At 44.7% G+C, this 23779-nt stretch overlaps 2 protein-coding genes across 5 annotated transcripts in view; both read right to left on the reverse strand.

Annotated features, from left to right (window-relative positions):
• ITGA2B (integrin, alpha 2b (platelet glycoprotein IIb of IIb/IIIa complex, antigen CD41)) overlaps positions 1 to 1204 on the reverse strand; it is a 17522-nt gene extending 16318 nt beyond the window's left edge. Inside the window, exon 1 of the mRNA XM_011940098.1 lies at positions 861 to 1204. Within this exon, the coding sequence (XP_011795488.1) occupies positions 861 to 1201 (341 nt within the window). The 5' untranslated portion in view covers positions 1202 to 1204. The remainder of the gene's footprint in view (positions 1 to 860) is intronic.
• Positions 1205 to 6178: 4974 nt separating this feature from the next.
• Positions 6179 to 23779, reverse strand: part of GPATCH8 (G patch domain containing 8) — a 142139-nt gene continuing 124538 nt past the window's right edge. For all 4 annotated transcript variants that reach the window (XM_011940102.1, XM_011940101.1, XM_011940100.1 and 1 more), the window contains 2 exons: positions 16675 to 16805; positions 6179 to 12406 (listed from right to left, as the gene is read on the reverse strand). In XM_011940102.1, the coding sequence (XP_011795492.1) occupies positions 8521 to 12406; positions 16675 to 16805 (4017 nt within the window). In that variant the 3' untranslated portion in view covers positions 6179 to 8520. The remainder of the gene's footprint in view (positions 12407 to 16674; positions 16806 to 23779) is intronic.

Consider the following 23779-nt stretch of genomic DNA (forward strand, 5'->3'; position numbering starts at 1 on the left):
GTAGCTCAGGGTACACACTATGAAGAGAAGGAGCCAAGACTCTAATCTTGGGCACTCTTGATTCTGAAGCCTGATCAATACTAACCATTAATGACCTATTGCTTCTTTTCAAAAATTTATAATGTTGGTGGAGATGAGGGAAATGGAATAGAAATGCAAGATTGGGGAGGGTAGACAACTTCAGTTCTGCAAATCAATTTAGGACATGTGCTCCTCTCCACATTTCTTTCTTTCTTTTTCTTTTTCTTTTTTTTTTTGAGACAGAGTTTCACCCAGGCTGGAGTGCAATGGCGCGATCTCGGCTCACCACAACCTCTGCCTCTCAGGTTCAAACGATTCTCCTGCCTCGGCCTCCCAAGCAAGTGGGATTACAGGCATGCGCCACCATGCCCAGCTAATTTTTTTTTTTTTCTTTTTTTAGTAGAGACGGGGTCTCTCCATGTTGGTCAGGCTGGTCTTGAACTCTCAACCTCAGGTGATCCACCCGCCTTAGCCTCCCAAAGTGCTGGGATTACAGGTGTGAGTCACCACACCCGGCCTCCTCTCCACATTTCAAGGTGTTGAGGGTGGAGTGGTTCATACAACTGACCCTTGGGGAAAAAAATAAAGCATCAGCTCTTGTCTTCCCTTGGTTCTTGCTATAGTTTCAGTGCCCATCACCACACCTGTGCCCTGCCCTTACACCTTCACCTGAGCCAGTCCCCCAGACCTCAGCATTCTTGACAAGAAATCAACCTGAATAGGCCCCACAAGTCACCTTGCTCAACTGCCATAACAAATGGAAAACTTGAAGCCCCCAGAAGCAGTGATGGGGAGGGGTCCTGCTCTCTCCCAATACCCAAACTTCCCTCACAGCTCACCTCCCATGGCTGTCCTTGTGGAAGTCCAGTGAAAACCCAAAGTGGCTGCCATTGGGGCCTGCATAGAAGGTGAGATGCACTGGGTCCAGATTCAAGGCCCAGGCTGGAGGGGCAGCACAAGGTCCCAAGAGCAGCAGCACCCACTCCAGAAGCCAGAGGGCTTGCAGTGGACACAAAGCTCTGGCCATCTTCCTTCTTCCACAACCTCCCAGGCAGGAATGGGCCAGCTCCTCCTTCTTCCCTTCAGATTCCTCCAAAGGAAGTCTTTTCTTATCAAACTGGAACCCCAAGTAACTTGCTGAGCAATGGGCAGAGCAAAGGGCTATAGCCCGTGGACTCATGGTGGCTAGAATTGTCAGGAAGTGGGTGAGGCCACTTCCTGACATGGCTGAAAGCCATGAGTCCTCCCTTTTCCTGAGAATAGTTTATTACCAAGTCCTATTGGTTCTGCCTGTCAATGATGTCTCTTGACTCTTTACCCCATCTCTACTACCACCATGCTAGTCCAAGCCACCATCACTTTCTGCTTGGGATACCGTGATTGCGAACTAGTCCATACCTGTCTACTCTAGCCTACAGTTCTAATCTCCTCCCTTCCCCCATCTGGCTGTACAGCTGTGGTGCTTTGTGACTTAGCCAGAGGTTGGGGAAGGAGAAGGAAGCTGCTGCCCCCTGATAAAACCTGAGGCTGCTGTATCTCTTTGGATACGGCATTTACCCGCTTCCTCCTAGGACCTTGGGCGGCCTCAACCAGCCATACTGGCGCAGCAGCTTCCTCACTTGTCTATCTTGAGCCAAGTTGTAGTGTGGCCACAGCAGTGCAGTCAGTGCTGGGGACAGGGTGGTGAACGGACCTTGGTCTAGGTGGCAAGGATATTGGGGATAAAGTGGAGTTATTCCAGGGAATTTTGACTCACAGTTTCTGAGGTTATGCATTAGCTGTTGAGGTGAAGGTAGGCCCTCAATCTTTTTTGGGTGATGGAGCTCTTGTCTAACCATTAAGACTTGATTCTGGTTGGGGTCTTTGCCTAGGGGAGCCTTCCCTGACTCCTCAGGCTGGCCGCATAGGCTCACACACATAGGCACAGTATTGAGCACACTGTTTACTCATTGTCTGTTCACAGGATTATGTAAATAAGTCCCTTGGGAGCAAGGCTCCTTGCTACAGCCCTAGAGACTACCCAAGAGTCCAACATGTAGTACATGTATTGCCGAAAGACTGGACGGAAACACACACTAAGGATGGAAGATGCAAATATAGGGTGACAAAGTGAAGGGATGAGTTTTGAGCAGAAAGGCAAAGTCATTTTCTCTGGTTAAGCGGAAGAGGAGGAGTGCCAAGTCTTACTGGCACTCATGCCTTCCCAAAAAAACCAGGTTCTCAGGAAGGAGATTCAAGAGGTCTGCTAGGGGTAACCATACCCACATTTTCCTTTTGATTTCTATTTTCCAGCCAAACTTAACCATTGTATCCTGCTCAACCACCCTGTGCCATTTTGAAGTCCCCTCATAATTTACTACCTCAGCATAGAGCTAAGAATCTTATCCTTTATAGGACAGGAAGCTAAAAGCCCAGACTTTGGTCTGAGCCTTCTTCATTGCTGAATTCCCAGTGTCAAGTACATGGGAGGCATGTGATTAATGTATTTGCTAGAATGAATACTTAACCCTATCCTCTACTTACCTTCTATCCTCCCACTGTCCTCAGGTGAGTGAGTGCTGTATTACTGGTGTATTCTGTGAGGCCAAATATTAAGTCACATTTCACTCAAGTTTTCAATAAGTATTTACTCTGTTCAAAGCACTGTGTTGATAAAGGATACAAAGATAACCATCAGGCCAGATACAGTGGCTCACGCCTGTAATCCCAGCACTTTGGGAGGCTGAGGCAGGAGGATGGCTTGAGCTCAGGTATTTGAGACCAGCCTAGGCAATGCAGTGAGACCTTGTCTCTATTTTAAAACTATAAAAAATAAAATATTTTAAAAACTCCAAAGATAGCCATCAATGAGCCTTAACAGCCCAGAAAGAGTTAAGACATGAACACACGTAACTGCAGCAGAGACAGTAAAGCATACCTTGAAAAATACACAGATTATCAAAGTCATCTATCATTGTTCCTCATAACCACCCTAGGAAATAAGTACTATTATGCCCATTTTATAAACACAAAACTGTGGCACAAGAGTTTTAGGTGAATTGCCCATGTTTACACAGCCAACAAATGGCAAAACTAAGATTCAAACATGGGTTGCACTTGAACTCATGTTCAAGTTGCCTTTTTCAGAGAATGAAAGGGTTTTTAGGCATAGAGAATACATGAGAGCAGCAAAGGAACACAGAGGTGGGGAAGGACAAGTAGTTGACTCAGCATAGCAGAGTGCTTAAAGGGGTGGACTGAGGCACAAGGTGGGAAAGGAAAGCTTGGGGGTTCTAATTACTGAAGGTCCTTGAATGCTGTATTAAGGAATCTGAACTTTAATCCATGGGAGATGGAAAATCATAAAGATTTTAGCCAGGCACGGTGGCTCACGCCTGTAATCCCAGCACTTTGGGAGGCCAAGGTGGGTGGATTAGGAGTTCGAGACCAGCCTGGCCAATATAGTGAAACCCTGTCTCTACTAAAAATACAAAACTTAGCTGGGCGTGGTGGTGCATGCCTGTAATCCCAGCTACTTGGGAGGCTGAGGCAAGAGGATTGCTTGAGCCTGTGAGGCGGAGGTGGCAGTGAGTCGAGATCATGCCACTGCACTCCAGCCTGGGTGACAGAGCAAGACTCTGTCTCAAAAAAAAAAAAAGATTTTTAGGCCAGGTGTGGTGGCTCACGCCTGTAATCCCAGCACTTTGGGAGGCCAAGGTGAGGATTGCTTGAAGCCAGGTGTTTGGGACCAGCCTGGGGAACATAGTGAGACCCTGTGTCTACAGAAAAATTAAAATTAGTCAAGCATGGTAGTGCACACCTGTAGTTCCAGCTACTGAGGAGGCTGAGGCAGGAGAATCACTTGAGCCTAGGAGTTTTAGGTTACAGTGAGCTATGATTTTGCCACTCCACTCCAGCCTGGGCAAGAGAAAGACTATGCCTTAAAAACAATTTTTATTTTTATTTTTATTTTTTGCTGGGCATGGTGGCTCACAGCTGTAATCCCAACACTTTGGGAGGCCAAGGTGGGCAGATTGCTTGAGGCCAGGAGTTCCAGACCAGCCTGGCCAACATGGCGAAATCCTGTCTCTACTAAAAATACAAAAATTAGCTGGGCGTGGTGGTGCACACCTATAATCTCAGCTGCTTGGGAGGCTGAGAAGGAGAATTGCTTGAACCCGGGAGATGGAGGTTGAGGTCAGCCAAGATTGCGCCATTGCACTCTAGCCTGGGCAACATGAGTGAAACTCCATCTCAAAAAAAACACACAGGCTGGGCGCGGTGGCTCAAGCCTGTAATCCCAGCACTTTGGGAGGCCGAGATGGGCGGATCACGAGGTCAGGAGATCGAGACCATCCTGGCTAACACGGTGAAACCCCGTCTCTACTAAAAACTACAAAAAAAAACTAGCCGGGCGACGTGGCGGCGCCTGTAGTCCCAGCTCCTCGGGAGGCTGAGGCAGGAGAATGGCGTGAACCCGGGAGGCGGAGCTTGCAGTGAGCTGAGATCTGGCCACAGCACTCCAGCCTGGGTGACAGAGTGAGACTCCGTCTCAAAAAGAAAAATAAAAAAACACAAATCACAAACCAAAAAACACATTTTTGACCTTTTTTTTTTGGCTTAATTCTGATGCACAATCCTCAGTTAATGGTATTTTACTTGGCTCATATTCTTTTTATTTTTGAGACAGGGTCTCGCTCTGTCACCCAGGCTGCAGTGCAGTGACCTGATCATGGCTCACTACAGACTTGACCCCTGGGCTCAAGCAATCCTCCCACATCAGCCTCATGAATAGCTAAGACCACAGGCTTGTGCCACCATGCCCAGATAATTTTTAATTTTTTTTGTAGAGATGGGGTCTTGCTATGTTACCCAGGTTGACCTCGAATTCCTGAGCTCAAGAGATCCTCCTGCCTTGGCCTCCCAAAGTGCTGGGATTATAGGCATAAGCCACTGCGCCTGGCCACTTTGCTCATATTCTTGAATCAAAATGTTTACTATGTATTCAGCGCGAGATACGCTGAGGGCTGTGGGGGGGGGGGGTTATAAAAATCACTCCCTGTTCTCTCAGAGATCACAGTTTTACTGGGAAGCAGTGAATACAAAATGAGTTGCATTCAGATTCTGAAACGCCAGTAAGCTTACACAGAACAGGGAATTAGGTCCTAGTCAGGAAGGCCACCGAGGAAAATGCTGCAATAATTGAGATATGAGTTGGTAGAAGTGAGTGAAGCTGTCTTTGGCAAATAAGAATGGAAATGGCTGACGAGGCCTGAATTAGTCATCAAGGGTGAAGAGGGAGTACTTTCATGTTTCAGGCCAAGGCGGTCATTTCTTTCTGGGTAAAGATCTTTGCTATTTTAGGAATATAGGCAGATCTGAGCACTCAACCCCAGGTTCAAGTTGAATAGCTTCTCTTTAATCAAAGGGAGAACACAGATGTATCAAACAGAGTAGGAAAGAAACGTAACAAAAGAGAGTAGGAAAGAAAGCCTTTTCTTCTTGAAAGGCTGAGGTTGAGAGGGAAAACTTAATTTATCACTACAACTCTATGGTAGCTTTCGATGCTAAATTTTCCCTGCCTCTTTTGTGATTTTTTTGGTATGGAAGAGTAGGGGTTTTATCTTCTCAGTAACAATTAGGCCATATTTCCTTATACCAAGTAGAGGTGCTCAAACATTGTAGTGGTATTAAAGGGCTGAGGAGAGTAACTGAAGACTGGCACACACAACTCCACCTGGAGGGCGAAAGTCCGGCAGATGATTCTTGTCATCTTAGTGCCCTTATAGTAGTCCAAAATCCTAAAATTCAAAGCCAGAAATTCCACACCCATTTAGTAGGCACCTATATATACACCATATATTCTACTACACACAGACTATATATCTAAAATGGAAGGAAATCTTTCCTCTTGTGGGAAAGAGGAAGTGGAAAGGAGGTATACATTCCAATACATCTACCTACAACTGAGAGAAATTAACTACTATGACCTCCTCCCACACCATCATCTTTCCTCTCTTTGCATAGCCTGAGCTTTCAGAAGCACAACTGCAAACATCTCATACTGGTTCACAGGAATCTATTCCTTGGTCACTTCAAACAAGATATTATTTGTAACCCACACCTGCAACCCTACCCAACTTTGAGTGGATGGGGCAAAAATTACGACAGACTCTGCTAAGTTTCCACAAATCATTGGTTTATTAGAAAGTTCCTTTCCCTCATTTTACAGCATATATATCTCTATCATATGTGATAAAGTTAAATACAATCTGTTATGCTTGTAAGTAAGGATAGGTTATTTTGTTTTGTTTTTGAGTTTTAAAATCACTATTCTGGAAGTTAAAGAAAATGCCCCGAGGAAGGCAAAGAGGCAGCCAGAGTATGGCTCAATCTACAAGCTAATGGGAAGCAGCACAAAAATGTTAATACTGTATTATTTATTTACATGGGCTGAAAGCAAAGAAAAATGAGTCCCTTCACTTACACAGATGGTTTCGTTTTTCCAGTGCTAGTTATACAAGAAGTGATGCTTCTGAATCAGACAAGGAGCACTGAACAGGTAGGAGGGTGGGCGGGCAGTCAAGAGTGTGCTTGCCTGCCACTTTCTTTTCATAAACTTAACACTTTACTGAGAATTTGAGAAGGCAGGAACACAGAGCCCTGGTCCAGGTAAGTATGGTTTTTCTTGTCAAGTGACCAACCAACCAATTCTAGCCACAGGAATAGTTAGGAAAATGCCAAAGAGGGAATTGTTAACCTCATCAAAGGAGATGGGACCTGCAATACAATCCCCTTTGGGTCAGTGTGTTAATTGGGGCTGAGAGCCTGGGTGAAAGGCAAGAAGAGGGGCAAAAGAGGCTGAGGTGGTAATTCCTCTAGTCAGTGTCATAGGAGAAAAGAAACAAGGAACGTTTACTGTTTAAACTGAGCTGGGCAGAGGGCATGGAAACTATGAAGCAAAATAATCTGAAGTATCTGTAAGTGTGCTCACCTCCCAACAAAAGGAAGAAGACTGTCCCAACTCATCCTCCAGCCTACTTCTACTTCAGTTTCTACCAACCCAAAAGGCACATTAAAAAAAAAAAAAAAAAAAATTGTCAGAGGGGGCTAAGTACTAGGAAGGCAAATGGACTGACTGCCTTGAACAAGGTACCCAGGGAAACCCAGGAATCCCCCCAGACAATCACCAAATCTCACTGCTTCCAGACAATAAAGCTGTTGAGTCCCCTCCTTCTCCTCTGTGGGGTCCACCTGTTTCTCCGTGAAAAACAGCAAAAGTACATGAGGGAGACTGTTAAAGATGAGTATCCCTCAGAAGCCCCCGGCTGACTGCTGCCCATTAGCTCAAAAATCCCAATACTGGGGGCACTACTTACTGCAAATTACTTAACAATTTGTCCCAGCAAAAAATGTTTTAACATTTTATAGTTCATAACTTCAAAAAATACATAAGCTTGGTAAAATATACATGCTTAGTTTTGCATCTAGCAGAAAACAAATATTTTATTTTTTGTTTTATAACCTTTAAAGTTTCTTAATTCAACTAGGGCAAACATATTTACACAAAGCCACCAGAACGAGGATCACTTAAAGAGCTGGATGTAAAAAATATTATTGCAGTATACTACAAATATGGAACCTTTTTTATATGAGCTACAAAAAGCAGCATTTACGTTTATAGAGTTCAGTGCAATTTTTTACATTAAAAAAATCCTATAAATTAAGAAGGAAACATCAACACAACAGAAGAAAGTATACCCTTCACTTCAGACACATGAGCTCCTCTCTGGGAAAGCACATGGGCAACTCTATGTTCCACACAGCTTTTATTCATGATAGGATCTTCTTTTCTGGGATATGGAGATGCCTCTTCTGGGATGAGGGACACCAGGATAATAGTGCCAAATGTGTGGCTCCGTTGATGTGGGAACTGGATGGAATTGCAGCCTGAGTTGTATCAGTTTCCAGGTGAGACTCTTTCCACCTCACCTGGGATAACATAACGTCACCAAGGATGGTCAAAGACACTACCCCAAAGCGGTGGCACTTCCACCACTAGAATAGCTTGGCCCTTCCTGTGGCGCTGAGAAGGCAAGACCAGATGGGCCCACAGCAAGCGCTTTGGTGACAATCCACTGGCCAGAGAGGAGGAAAATATTTTAAAATGTATAGAAAGGAAGAACAGAGGAAAAAGCAGAGGGAGGAGGGGATTATCTAAACTTGACAGTTTGGAGATGTTGCTGCAGAGGGGTGGGTAGCACTTACTGGTGTTCCCTAGCTTAGAAACATAGGAGAGGGAGGGACAAATTGAGAGGAGGACAGGAAAAAAAAATCCCTGATAGTAAACTGAAAGCAAACTTCAAATCTAAACCCACCCCTGTGAGCCAAAACTCAATTCTTTGGCTGTCAGACACTGCCCATCCCAGCTTCTACTTGCTGGTATTAATAGCTCAACAGCCCCAAGGGAACATTTATGGGTCTCCTCCCATGGTCCTACCTAGGATCCCATCCCCCAACTCATGTGCCATGGCTGGGAGGATGTTGCAGGTCCTGACCTGAGAAGATGGGGTGAAGTAGTGGGTGAAGGTGGAGGGCAGTGGCAGCTGCTGCAGCAGGCCGTGGGGCAAGTAGGGTGGGGTAGAGGGCAGCATGTGGGACAGGATGAAAGGTGAAAGGCCCAGGATGGATGGCTGAGGCGGGAATGATGTGGATGGGATGGCTAGCAAGAAAGGTGGCAGGGTGGCCAGGGATGATTGAGTGAGTGAGGTGGGACAAGGAAATGGGGGTCAGATGGGGCTGGGGAATATGATGCACCTGGGCAAGTGGTTGGGGATGGGGGTGGGGGTGAATGCCAATGGCAGCAGCAGCTGCAGCAGCATGATGTTGTAGGATGGCATGCTGAACAGTTGTGATGGAGGTGGCAGAGGCTGTAGCTGGCTGCTGAATGTGGATGGGTTGCAGGGCTGGTGTAGCTGGGGCCAGGGCAGCTGAGGCTGGAAAGGCCTTTACTTGCTTGGCCAGAAGCTGCTGCTGGATGTGTTGCTGAGCAGCCTGCTGGAGCTTGCTGTACTTCTCCATCTCCTCAGGGGTGAAGGTGATGGGCTGGCTCTCTAGGGGGGCCAATGAAGCATCCTCAGCCCCATCTGTTGACTCAATACTAGGATCCCCACTGGGAGGCGCATAACTGGGGAAATGCTCAAGGTCTGGTGCTATAGGCAGCAAGCTGGATTCCACAGGGCCTGGTTGACTGCTGCTATCCAGGGACTCCAGGGTGTCCCCATCACTGGGGTCGGGGAGGTAGTTATGGGAGATGGTTGGGTCCCCAGGGTAGCAGTCAGAGTGTGCTGGGGTGCCTAGTGGAGCCACAGGGTGATCAGCAGTAGCTTCTTCAGACTTTGGCTCTTCTGGGGGTGGGTCTAATAAGGGGCCAGTTGTTTCCTCTGAAGGGAAGTGATGCCCAAATAGGGCATCACTACTCCCTGAGGGCCCCTCTTCTGTCTCTGACTGTTCTTGCTCTTCCCCCCTTTCCAAGCCAGACTCTTCACATTTCTTATTGGGCTTTCGGGTAGCTGGGAGCTTCCCTATCAGTGGAAGGACAGGCTTATTGCCAAGAGATGGGGGGAGCTTGGGCCCAAAGTAACCTTGTGGGGGGTCCTTGAGCTTGGGCCCAGCTTTATTAGGGGTGGCCTGCACCTCTTCACTCACACTAGGTTTCCTCTCCACTTTCCTTGACTGGATCTTCTCCAGTAGCAGTTTAGCAGTAACAGAGTTCTTGTCTTCAGGACTGCAGTCACTTTCTGACCCTCTTCCTGTGCCAATGTTGCTGTTCTGGGAAGGTGGACCTGTTGCTTTACTGTCATCTCCTCTGCCATCATCTTTCTTCCCAGGACCTTCTCCTCGGCCTGATCGGAAATAGTGGGGGGACTGGGAGCGGTAGATCTTAGAACGAATGAAGTCCCGACGCCCAGAATGCCTCTCCTCAGGGCTCTCATGACCCCATGATCCTTTCCTGGAGCCTGATCTCTGGGAAGGGCTCCTGGTGCTGCGACTGCGGCCCCGGCTATAGCTCCGGCTCCGTTGCCAGCTGTGGGCTGTGGTGCTACGGCTTCTCCGCTTGCTCCGACTACGACTACAACTGCTGCTTCGGCTGCGGCCCCGGGATCTTGAGCGCTCTCTGGTATGACTCCGAGATCGGCTTCGGGACTGGCTGCAACTGAGGCTATAGTCATCATCAGAAGATGAGTATTTGTGCCGTTTTGATCGGTGTTTGGAGCTGGCATAGTCTGAGTCATCCGAGTCGTGGGAGCGCTTGGAGTGCCTTCGTGATCTGTCGCTGTAGTCACTGTAGCTGTCATCAGAGTAACTGTGCTGTCTACTATAGCAGCTCTGGTCTGAAGAGGCATCTGAGCTACTTGAGTAAGAACGCCGGGAAGAACGATGTGAGGAATGGCGCCGGCCAGACCTTGAGCGGCTGCGGGAATGCTCACTGCCTGAATCTTCCTCTTCTTCTTCCTCACTGTACTGGGATGGAGACTTCTGGTGCACTCGGTGTGAGGAAGCATCATCACTATCCTCATCTCCACTACTGGGTTGGCTCCGATGGCTAGACCGGCTGCTCCGTTTGGCGCCTGCTCTTCGCTGGCAGGATGAAGGTGGAAGTTCACCTTTGTGATTCCTCCCACTATGGTCTTGGGAGCTGCTACCCCCCCCACCTTCCTCCTTTTTGCCACTGCTCCCCTCTTCAGCTGGGAGGGATCTCCGCTGGGAATCATCTTGAGCTCGCCGCCGCCTTCTTGGAGGTGCAGGACTGCCACTCCCAGGGGGTTCTGGTTTGGGTCCTCGTTCAGAATCTGCTGGGGCTGATGACTTATTCTTCTTTCGTTTTCGTTTCTTGCGCTTCTTAGACTTCTCCCCCGACTCTGCCTTAGAGCTTTTCTCTTCTGTGTCACCCTTGTGTTTACGTTTGTGTTTGCTAGATTTTTTGTGCTTCTTTTTCTTTTTGTGCCGGTGGGACTTCCCAGATCGTTCTTTCTTGCTGGGAAGGCTTCTCCCTGTGTCTTCCGTCTCAGACCCATGGCTACCCCCAGGCTCCTGCTTGTTCAGGCCACTACAGGCAGACCCTGAAGCAGGTGCGTCCATTCTGCCTCCTGAGGAACGTACTATTTTCTCTCCGCCCACTTCCTTGTTTTTATTTGGCTCACCAGGATCTAGGCCTTGGAGATGGTCCTTTGAGGAGCTTCCTATATCCTTTGGTTTTTCTGTCCCTTTAGTTCTGGCATCTTTGTTCCTTGAAAGTTTAAAGTCAAAATATAAAGGGTTACAACTGTATGAAATGGAGGGTTCTGCCTTGGTGAAAATTAATAGTTCTGATGGCCACTGGAGGGCAGTGCTTTCATCTTTGCTCAAAACTGGGAAGAAGGGACCAGTAGGATGTTTGGGTCCTTCTTGGCTTTCTTTCCCTGCTGGGGTGGCCAGAGAGGTTTCTTTAGAAGAGTTGGACTCACACATTTGGGTCTCTGAAACCTTCTGACTATGACTCTCTAAACTCTCATCACTTACATCCCCTCCTAAGGCCTTCTTTGCCTCAGCTTTGCTTCCTGGTTCTGAGGGCTCGGTCATGCTGGTTTCCTTCGGCTGCTCAGAGACTTCACTAAGTGTCTTTTCTGCTCCTTGGCTTGCTGCCGCCTTGATGCAGCTTTTAGGCTTGGGAGAACTGCCTTTTTTACTCTCTGGGGCATTCTTTGGGTGTGTACTATTATCACCTTCCATTTGTTCACTGGCTCTCATGAAAAGTAGGAAGGGAAAATTAGGTTTTACTTTGCAGTGTGCTGGGGGGATGTAGTGGTAATATTCCGGCTCTGTAGCCCCAGCTCCTTCTTCTCGCTTCATCCTTTTTAATTTGGATAATGTTGAGGCAAGGGACCCTCCATCCTGAGGGTCTTCATCTTCCTTTTTACCATCAAGATTACTGCTCCCATCAGAGTCTCCTACCTTCTGCAGTCCTTGGTCAGAACCCTTCTCATCAGGTTTTGTTCCATCTTCAGAGGTCCCTTCCTCCGCGTGGTCCTTGAAAACTGATGCTATTGATTCGAGTTTGACAGGAGCCTTCTTGGCAAAAGAAAATGACACTCCCAATTTTTGCAATGGGGTCCCCAGATTATTCTTAATGCCAAAGCTGATGCCTTGGGAGGCTAACCCAGGAGCCTGGGCCAGTCCAGTGGTATTAGTGACTTGTACTGCAGTGAAAGGGCCTCCTTTATCTGTGGAAAATTCAGATCCCAGGCCACAAGAAGCAGTGGCACTTGTGCCACTATTTGTAGCTGATTCATCTTTATCATCTTCTCCACCTTCTTCATCTACAGCCACTGTGGTTGGTTTGAACATGGGACCACTTCCAGGTGCACTACATGACGTTTTAGAAAAATAAAAAGCAAAGAAAAAGCAGGTTTAGGAGTACATTCCATAAACCTTATAAAATACTAATCTCTTATATCCTATCATTCATTATAGGTAGGTCTCAAAGACAGTAAGTGGTGGTCATAAAACGTGACTTTCTCAGAGGAGGTTAGGCAAAGACTCATTCTGTTAACCTGCCAAATTCCCAGGGCCAGCCAGTTATTACTGTTTTTTCTTAAGCTGTCTAAAGCACAAAAAGCTGGGTGTGGTGGCTCACACCTGTAATCCCAGCCCTTGGGGAGGCCGAGGCGGACAGATTGCTTGAGGTCAGGAGCTCATAACCAGCCTGGCCAACATGGTGAAACCCTGTCTCTACTAAAAATACAAAAATTAGCTGGGCATGGAAGCACCTGTAATCCCAGCTACTTTGGGAGGCTGAGGCAGGAGAATCACTCTAACCTGGGAGATGGAGGTTGCAGTGAGCCGAGGTCATGCCACTGCACTCCGGCCTGGGTGACAGAGCAAGACTCCCTCTCAAAAAAAATAAAATAAAAAATAAAGTACAGGCCAGGCGCGGTGGCTCATGCCTGTAATTCTAGCACTTAGGGGGGCCAAGGCGGACAGATTGAGGTCAGGAGTTCGCAACCAGCCTGACCAACATGGTGAAACCCCGTCTTTACTAAAAATACAAAAATTAGCTGGGCATGGTGGCGCACGCCTGTAATCCCAGCTACTCAGGAGGCTGAGGCAGGAGAATCTCTTGCACCTGGGAGGCAGAGGTTGCAGTGAGCTGAGATCACACCACTGCACTCCAGCCTGGGTGACAGAGTGAGACTCCATCTCAAAAAAAAAAAAAAAAAAAGTACAAAAAGTAAGACTTATGTCATGACTTAAGTAGCGCATCGTTACTATATTTCAGATCTCATTTCTTATTTTATCATTCTATCCATTAGTATGTTACCTAATGTATGGCTGTACATGTATTCACATCGGTTTTACTTCATTCTATTAAAGAAAAACTCTTGCTGGGCAAGGGTGGCTCACATCTGTAATCTCAGTGATTCAAAAGGCTGAGGTGGCAAGATTGCTTGAGGCCAGGATATCAAGACCAGTCTGGGCAACATAGTGAGACCCCACCTCTAAAAAAAGAAAAAAAATTAAAATTTCCCCATGCTTTCAAATTTCATTTTTTAAAAATGTGCGTATTCTGAGTTAAACACAGAAACTTCCACTGTGCTACTTATGGCAGTCTGTGGTCAGTATGTCTGTCATATAAACGAAAAAGTCCATGCCTACCTCCTGGGTACTATAACAAGCATTTGCTTTGGTTTTGTGGCAGTTTCTGGGCACTCAGTACTACGGTCATAATGTTACCTGAGCACTTTCATCTTTGACAAAAGGAATATCAAGGAGCCTCAATAGTTTTAAACTGATGATCTTGCCTGAAAGTTTTATTTTTTTGAGGTGGGGCCTGTGTTGCCCAGGCTGGAGTGAAGTGGCATGATCATAGCTCATTGCAGTCTCAAACTTCTGGCTCAATCCTCCCACGTCAGCCTCCTGAGTAGCTATGACTACAGGTGCACATCACTATGCTGGCTAATTTTATTTATTTGAGACAGTGTCACTCTGTTGCCCAGGCTGGAGTGCAGTGGTGTGATCTCGGCTCACTGCAACCTCCATCTCCCGGGTTCAAGTGATTCTCCTCCCTCAGCCTCCCAAGTAGCTGCGACTACAGGCAAGCACCACCACACCCAGCTAATTTTTATATTTTTAGTAGAGACGGGCTTCACCACGTTGGCCAGGATGGTCTTGATCTCTTGGCCTCGTGATCCGCCCACCTTGGCCTCCCAAAGTGCTGGGATTACAGGCGTAATCAGCCACTGCGCTCAGCCCATGCTGGCAGATTTAAAAAAACAATTTGTAGAGACAGAGTCTTGCTATGTTGACCAGATTGGACTTGAGCACCTGGCTTCAAGTGATCCTCCGGCCTCTGCCTCACAAAGTACTGGGATTACAGATGTGAGCCACCGTGCATCTGGCCTGCAATTTTTATAGTGTGTACACTATACAGTGTACACTATATCCTTAAATTCCAAATCAAGAACTAAACAGAATCAGATACCTATTTGTACGATGTCCTTGTTATCCAAACCCTAGCTAATAGCTATCCTCAACTCAGGGACAAGTATATTCAGACAATGTGTAATCTCTTTTTTTCTTTTCTCTCTCCCAAGCCGGAGTTTCACTCTTGTTGCCCAGGCTGGAGTGCAATGGTGCAATCTTGGCTCACTGCAACCTCTGCCTCCCGGGTTCAGGCGATTCTCCTGCCTCAGCCTCCTTAGTAGCTGGGATTACAGGCGTGCACCACCATGCCCAGCTAATTTTTGTATTTTTAGTAGAGACAGAGTTTCACCATGTAGGCCAGGCTGGTCTCAAGCTCCTGACCTCAGGTGATCCACCTACCCCAGGCTCCCAAAGTGCTGGGATTACAGGTGTGAGACACCGTGCCCTGCCAATGTGTAATCTCTTGCTATCTAAACTGTTGCTACTGGAAAATGAGAACTCAACAGATTTGGAGAGCAAGAAATACTTACACTGTGTTATGAAACCTACTCCACAGCAAACAAATAAAAAACGACCCCCTGGGCCAAATTGAATAAAAAGGGGATTCTGTTTTTTTGAAACAGGGTCTTGCTCTATCACCCAGGCTGGAGTGCAGTGGTGCGATCACAGCTCACTGCAGCCTTGATCTCCCAGGCTCAAGCGATTCTTCCACCTCAGGCTTCTGAGTAGCTGGGACTACAGGCATGTGCCACTATGCCCAGCTAATTTTTAAGATTTTTTTTTTTTTTTTAGAGACAGGGTCTTCCTATGTTGCCCTGGCTGGTCTTGAGCTCCTGGGTTCAAGTGATCCTCTTGCTTTGGCCTCCCAAAGTGCTGGGATTACAGGTGTGAATCACTATGCCCAGCATGTGCTTTTTAATATAAATGTTAGAAAATGGGAATAATTGTAATAGCGTCATCATTAATGATTTCTTGAGCATCTTTGATGTGCTAGGCATCCCTTCAAGCATTTCCAAGGTAATAACTCAATCATTTCTCATAACAACTCTAAGTTGTTCTTATCTCTATCTTACAGATAAGGAAACTGAGGCATAGAGTTTAGATATAATTTCATTACGTCACATAAATAGTAAGAAAAATATGGCCTCAAAAATACACATACTTAATCAGTATATTATACTACAAGTATATAGATACGCTTTTAGTTTGAAAGAAGGATCTATTAAACATTTTAAGGAACTGGAGGACATTATATTAAGTAAAATAACCCAGACACAGAAAATTATACACTGCAGGTTGTCACTCATATGTGGAAGCTAAAAAAAAAAAGGTGATCTCATAGAAGTAAAAAGTAGAACAGAGATGGATATGGCAATTACCCTGATCTGATCACTATACATTGTATGTGTTGAAACATTACATATATGTTGAAACATTACTAGGCAACCCATGAATATGTACAACTATTATTTGTCAATAAAAACTGAAGGTTTATAATTTTTTTTTTGAGATGGAGTTTCACTCGTGTTGCCCAGGCTGGAGTGCAATGGCACGATCTTGGCTCGGCGCAACCTCTGCCTCCCAGGTTCAAGCCATTCTCCTGCCTCAGCCTCCCTAGTAGCGAGGATTACAGGCATGTGCCACCATGCCTGGCTAATTTTGTATTTTTAGTAGAGACAGGGTTTCTCCACGTTGGTCAGGCTGGTCTTGAACTCCCAACCTCAGGTGATCCACCCGCCTCAGTCTCCGAAAGTGCTGGGATTACAGGTGCGAGCCACCGCGCGTGGCCACTTTGTTTTTTTTATTTTTTTTTGAGATGGAGTCTCGCTCTGTCACCCAGGCTGGAGTCCAGTGGTGCAATCTTGGCTCACTGCAAGCTCCACCTCCCGGGTTCATGACATTCTCCTGCCTCAGCCTGCAGAGTAGCTGGGACTACGGGCGCCCGCCACCATGCCCAGCTAATTTTTTGTATTTTTAGTAGAGACGGGGTTTCACTGTGTTAGCCAGGATGGTCTCAATCTCCTGACCTTGTGATCTGCCCGCCTCAGTCTCCCAAAGTGCTGAGATTACAGGGGTGAGCCACTGCGCCTGGCCCAAGGTTTATAATTCTTAAATCTTAATTTAAATTTTAAATTATAATCTGAAATCTATAATGTAAAACTTTAAGGATTATAATTATCTGTAGAACCCTCTGATAAAAAATATCCTCACCATTCAGCTTGTTTTCTTTGCTCTGCTAACTCATGGAGCCGCCGAAGGGCTTTTTCCTGTTTTTTCTCATCCTTGCGGGATCTTGAAGAGACATTCCGAGCAAACTCTCTCTGCTTGAGATCTTTTAATCTCTGGGTTAAAAGAAAGAAAGATACAGAGGATGGATGATTTACAGTAACTTGAGAATCAGAAAGCAAAGCCTTTAGGACATGACCCTCAACCAACAGTCATAGTATTAGTGTAGAACACATTATCATATTCTCTTATGGCAACTGAAAACACAATGGCTGATTACTTTGGGTATAGCACTTGCAGTATCTGCATTTCTAATTAGGACAGCATATCATTTGCTTTATTAGGCAAAATAAAATGATCTCAAATGCAACAAGCAAATTTTAGAACACTGGGAGGAAAGAAAGGGACCTGCTCCTCCAGGATGCAAAACTAGACAAACAGAACATGAGATAAATTGTAATAACACAGGCCAAAGAGAACAGAAAGGGGTTAGGCTAGTACAGAAAGTTACCCAGGTGTAAGATCTTGAAAAGCAATGTACAGCTTACATGGGGGGTTATTTGAATTAGAACAAATAGAAAGTATACTTTTATTTCACCATAAAAAGGTGTCTTTTTTTTTTCAGCATGAATAGAGGTTTCCCGTAACTATTAAATAAACCCAAGTGAGGTCTTCCAGCGCTAGCATGTTTATAGCTCACCAGTCTGACCACTTTTATCTGGTCAGCCTGCTGAAAGTAGTATGTGAGGCTTTGCATTCCTTCATGGCCCTGAGAGGAATATCTAGGGGATGACGAGGGAGAGCAGAGATAAGTCAAAGATTTTATTACTTAAAATCCAGATAACAGAATGGGTCTTTTATTTTCAGAAGCTACTGTATAATTTTCCTTAAAATAAAACAAATACAACCAAAAAAGAACAGTGTTATGACACACTGGTGACAGAACCCAGACATATCTATCTGCAATGAAGACAGAAATAAAATTATTTTCAAGACATTTGATAATAACAAGACACAAACAAAACAAAATATATACATTAGCCTATGCTTTTACAACAGCATTGGGAAAAGGAATTTGACCCAGTATAAAGTGGACATTGCTTTGTGGAAAGGCATGATGTTCAACAGACAGAGGAATTTTCTTACCTAGTATTTATGAAATGTGTTTTGAATCTTTTTAAATTGGGAGGGGGGAAGGGTAAAAAGACACACACAAAAAAAGATACACAGCTAAAGACACTAGTAGAAAAACTCACTCTTGTGATCTGGGCTCCCAAATTAGAAGGATTTGCTTTCAATACATCAGCTGAAAATGTCACATCACAAAGAAAAAAAAAGTAAAAAATAAAACAAGAGTGGAAGAGAAAAAAAAAATAAAGCAAGCATTACTACACAAGCTCTCTTAGTGAATCTGTAAACTATTATACTGAACAATCAGGGACAAAGCCATCAACTCTAAAAGGGCTGGGGAGAAGGGAAGCACCTGTACAACATATATATGTGTACATACACACAGACTGACAGAGTAATCCCACCTAGAAAAATGGAACTTCCAGAAAAATGGTTCCAGAACTTTGGAAAAGACCATTGTGGTCCAAAAAGCAGTCTTGTTTCCATTAGCCCTTATTTTGGGGGAAGTTCAAGTAATGAATAGCTGGCAAAACTATTATTGCCCATAATTAAGATTTTTTTTTTTTTTGAGATGGAGTCTCACTCTGTTGTCCAGGCTGGAGTGCAGTGGCGCGATCTTGGCTCACTGTAGCCTCCGCCTCCCAGGTTCAAGCGATTCTCATGCCTCAGACTCCCAAGTAGCTGGGATTACAGGCATGCACCCCTATGCTTGGCTAATTTTTTTATTTTTAGTAGAGACGAGGTTTCACCATGTTGGCCAGGGTGGTCTTGAACTCCTGGTCTCAAGTGAACTACCTGCCTCGGCCTCCCAAAGTGCTGGGATTAAAGGCATGAGCAACCACACCCAGCCCACAATTAAGATTTTTATAAAACTACTTCAAGATAAAGGATCAACTATTTTATAATAAACATGAATTCTAATTTCCTCCTCCTGAGGGGAATGGGGCAGAAAGAAAAGGCTTATCAGGCCTATTATATGATTACTTTTGGCCACAAACCTAGCTTTTCTTCCCCAAACACGTAACAGGCTCTCTAACCAAGATTTATATAGAACATAATGTTCTTCTCATATCTGCCATTTTCTCTTTTTTTTTGAGGCAGAGTTTTAATGTTGCCCAGGCTGGAGTGCAGTGGTGTGATCTTGGCTCACTGCAACCTCTGCCTCCTGGGTCCAAGCAATTCTCCTGCCTTAGCCTCCCGAATAGCTGGGACTACAGGTGCCTGTCACCACGCTCGGCTGAGTAGAGATGGGGTTTCCCCTTGTTGACCAGGCTGGTCTTCAATTCCTGACCTCAGGTGATCCGCCCGCCTCAGCTTCCCAAAATGATGGCATTACAGGCATAAGCCACTGCACCCGGCCTGCCATCTCTCTAGCCACCTGCTAAGACTGCAAAATTTCCCCATGCCATTTCCTCCCCTCTTACAAGTATTTCATTACTTTTAGGAAGCATTTTTCAAACTACAAGACACTGTCCAAAAGAACAATCATTTAATCAAAGTATGGAGTCCTCAGGCTGAGTCAAGATTAGGCTTTCCATTCAGCAGCCACTTTGTACAACCTTGAAGTTGAAGGAACAGGACCATGTCCACATCATGCTGAAGACATCCTATCTCAAGTTCCTACCACAGGAATAAGGTTGGAGGCAGAGACGGAAGAAGATGGGATGATGCAATAAAACGAATCTAAACTGCAGGCTCCCTCTGGGCAAACCTATCCTAAGAATACCCTACAAAGCTTAGGAAAGGCTCCCAACATCACATTTACAAACTTTACAGTCAAGTCTGCAGTCTCAAAAGCAGAATTGAGAACCCCAGAATTCTAACCCCAACTTTAAGAGACAGGACTCAGCAAATCCTATCAAACTGAGTATGTATACTTGTGGTTTCTCTCAGACGAGGACAATCTGGCGACTTTTTTTTTTTTTTTTTTTAAAGAGACAAGGTCTCACTTTGTTGCCCAGGCGGGAGTGCTGGGGCTATTCACATGTGTGATTCCACTACTGATCAGCATGGGAGTTTTTTTTTTTTTTTTTGGGGTTTTAAACTGCACTTTATTTGTTACTATAACATTCTTTTTTAACTGATCAACCATAAGCATGCAAAAAGTTCTCTGAAACTGCTTCCACTGCCTGTTGTAGAGAAATGGGTAAATTATAAAGGTGATTCAATTTGGAGTTCTTTCCTTTTTTATAGCACTTCTAAGCTGTGTGCGCGACACACACCACAGAGGTAGAAAGGACCATCTTTAATAAATTACCTTCTTAATCGCAGAGAATTTCTGAAAATAAAACTGACAAAATGCTAAACCAAGGCTTTGATGAGTCCCAAAGGACCACAGATCCATCGGCTCCTATTTGAAGAATTCATCCCCTGGAGTGTTCTAGCCTTTGTAGGGCACTGGTTAGAAGGCTTCTTAGTGCAGTTGTTCAGAGCCCTGATGGATCTTGTAATCCAGCATGGGAGTTTTAACCTGCTCTGTTTCTGACCTGAACCGGTTCACTTCTCCTTAGGAAGCTTCGCTGGTCCCCCGCTCCTGGGAGTTCATCACATGATGCCTAACTTAGTGCAGACACCCAATCAGCACAGCGCACTACAGCTCAGAACTCCGGGGCTCAAGTGATCCCCCCAGCCTCAGCCTCCCAAGAAGCCAGGACTATAGGCATGCACCACTACGCCCAACCAAGACATGGGTTATAATGTTCATATTTTCCTTTACCTAAAATGAATGCCTAACTCCAAGTGTCTCCTGTCTACTCAAGGTCAAACTAAATTCTTACAGTCTCCACTGATCCTTCAAAAGAGGGGACTGTTCTTTCTGAACTGTCCCTAGTGGTGCTTTGTCATATCGCTCACCTAGCAGCTATTGTATTTTGTTCTCTGACCAGTTATTCCTGTCTTTTAAAAAGGCAGTATGTGTAAAGCTTCAGAGTCAGAAAGTTTGGGTTCAAATCCATTAATTACTAGCCAATCCACTTATTACTAGATGATTTCACCTCTCTGAGTTCCAGCTCCCTCATTAAAAAACAGGGCTACCTATCTACAGATTTACAAGATTAAATGTCAAAATAAATGTAAAGCATTTAATAAGTCACAAATGTTCAGTACTGCCTTCCCTCTGTGTGGGGCAGGGACTACAGCTTATCTTTATAATCAACCCCGCAGTGCACAGAACAGCACTAAGTCTACAGAGGGCATCTGGTAAATGTCCAGTGAATAATTCAGTTCAAACATTAGATCCTTCGTTTTTCCTCAAATAAATTTTTCTACCATTTGTAGGAAAGCTCGATATAAAGTATTCTCATATCTTTATTAGGGACATATTAAAGTTATATAATATGGTGCTCCTAGCTACCACTACAGATATCCCTTATTTCTAGACAGAATTGGGCCAAATGGCAAAAGATACTGGCCAGAAACTTCTCAGCTTCCTACCTAAAAAGTAGTTCCTATAAAGGCACAAGGTCCTAATCAGAGTCAGGTTTTCCAAAATTGCCTATTTTATTCCAAAAGGCTACCAATGTCTGGCTCATTTGTCACGGAATACCCATGTGAAATTCTGTGAAGTGCACCTATACTTTTCTCTTAAATTCTAAAGAGGAACACAACTTTAGATAATTTCTTCAGGTGAGAATAGAGCAACATGCCTGCCTATGAGAGGAGAGGCAGAGCTCACAAGACCAAACACTGCAGATATGTCATCAATCTCTTGTCAAAGTCTGAGCAAATTCCATACCATACACAAAAATTCAAGTTAGACTCCAAACTGGGACATTCTAATTTAAATGGATTTGATTATCCATTTAAGCTGACTCAAAAGCTATGAGATGTCCTTATCTCTGAAAATTATACAATATGCTTTCTGAAGAGCTGCTAATAAATTAGCTTATTTTATTGAACTACTAATGGTATTAACAAAAATTTAAGCCACATAACACATTTTTAGTTGGGAAATATCTTAATTCAAGAAAAGGAGACTGAACCCCACTGGAAATGAAAAGATATGAAGATCCTGTTTTCCTAAAAAATCAATAGCATTTTTCCAAAATAGTATACCTTTGTAGCACAGTACAGAATGGAAGGAACATTTCCCACAGATCCTTAATCACATGGTGGCTGGGATTTCCATTACACTTGGCAGAAGACCAGTAGAAAGGCAAGACCCTAACAAATGATCCAGTACTTGAAGTACCCATCCACATTAACTGTGGCTCTTTGGGTTAAAGACTACTCTAAATGGAAACGACATTCCAGTTCCTAAAATACAACTTAAACAGCATTATATTGGCAGAAATATGTTTTACTGTAGACACAAAGTATTGCTCTACAATCGCTGAAAAGATTAAGCCAAAGAAATGAGAATCAGGTAAATCTGAATGTGGATTATAAATGTGCAGAAAAGGTACACCCCAACAGCCACCCACTTCTCTTTAAGTGTAGATTTCAAGAGCAGAAACATTCTGCTCTCAGTGTCTATTAAAACAAGGCAACTATGGCAATTGGGCTTTGCAGATAATCCGTAAAATGGCTCTCAAGAAATATGGCTTCTTTCTATAGTGGTTAGAACTTTTAAGATAGTCATCATTCTGTCAATAGTGAAGACCAACAGTGTTCCTGCTCAATTGTGATTGAGTTGAATAAGACACATATTTCTTCACAGTGTTCTCTAACAACAAAAGATAATACAAGGGTTTAACAAAATCTTTTTTTGTATCTTTTAGTGCTATGCTTCTCTCTTCCATCAAAATAAAATTTGACACTAGGAGTTTATATTTGATGGAGTATACTCTACTAAGAATAATTCTGATTACTATCTTTCTCAAGTATTTAAAATTGATTATCTACATTTAAAGAATAAAACCCATTTTTCTCATGTAAAGGGATTTCAGGCATCAGAAAATGGGCAGAATATTTCGTATTGCCACTAAAATCCCATGTTCTACATTTACTCAGCTCTGAAGAGAAAACTTGATTTTGTCTCTTTAGGGTCTAAAGATTATCCATGGCATCTTTCCCTCACCAGACAGCAACTCTGTTCTCCCAACAGGGACTGAGGCTTAGTCTTTCTTTGTAACTAACTATGCAATGTACACATAGTTGTCTATGGCACAAAAGAGATGCTCAGTAAATATTTATCAAACTGGGTTGTGGCTCATGCCTGTACTCTCAACACTTTGGGAGGCTGAGGTAGAAGGATCGTCTGAGGACAGGATTTCAAGACCAGTCTGGGCAACATAGCCAGACTGTCTCCATAAAAAAAAAAAAAATTTTTTTGAGATGGAGTTTCACTCTTGTTGCCCAGGCTGGAGTACAATGGTGCAATCTCGGCTCACCACAACCTTGCCTCCCGGTTTCAAGGGATTCTCCTGCTTTAACCTTCCGAGTAGCTGGAATTACAAGCATGCGCCACCACGCCCGGCTAATTTTTGCATTTTTAGTAGAGGCAGGGTTTCTCCATTTTGGTCAAGGCTGGTCTCAAACTCCTGACCTCAGGTGATCTGCCCGCCTCGGCCTCCCAAAGTGCTGGGATTACAGGCATGAGCCGCCATGCCCGGGCAAAAAAAATTTTTTTAATTAGCTGGGTGCAGTGGTATGCGCTTGTAGTCCCAGCTATATGGGAGGCTGAGGCAGGAGGACTGCTTGAGTTCAAGGTTACAGTGAGCTATGATTGTGCCACTGTACTCCAGCCTAGGTGACAGAGCAAGAACCTTTTTATTTTTTATTTCATTTTTTTGAGACAGAGTCTCCCTCTGTTACCCAGGCTGGAGTGCAGTGGCAGAATTTTGGCTCACCACAACCTCTGTCTCCTGAGTTCAAGCGATTCTCGGGCCTCAACCTCCTGAGTAGCTAGGACTACAGGTGCATGCCACCATGCCTGGCTAATTATTTATATTTTTAGTAGAGACAGGGTTTCACCATGTTGGCCAGATTGGTCTTGAACCCCTGACCTCAGGTGATCCAC

The sequence above is a fragment of the Colobus angolensis genome, unplaced genomic scaffold (genome assembly GCF_000951035.1).
Source record: "Colobus angolensis palliatus isolate OR3802 unplaced genomic scaffold, Cang.pa_1.0 Scaffold187, whole genome shotgun sequence".
NCBI classification, from domain to species: Eukaryota; Metazoa; Chordata; class Mammalia; order Primates; family Cercopithecidae; genus Colobus; species Colobus angolensis.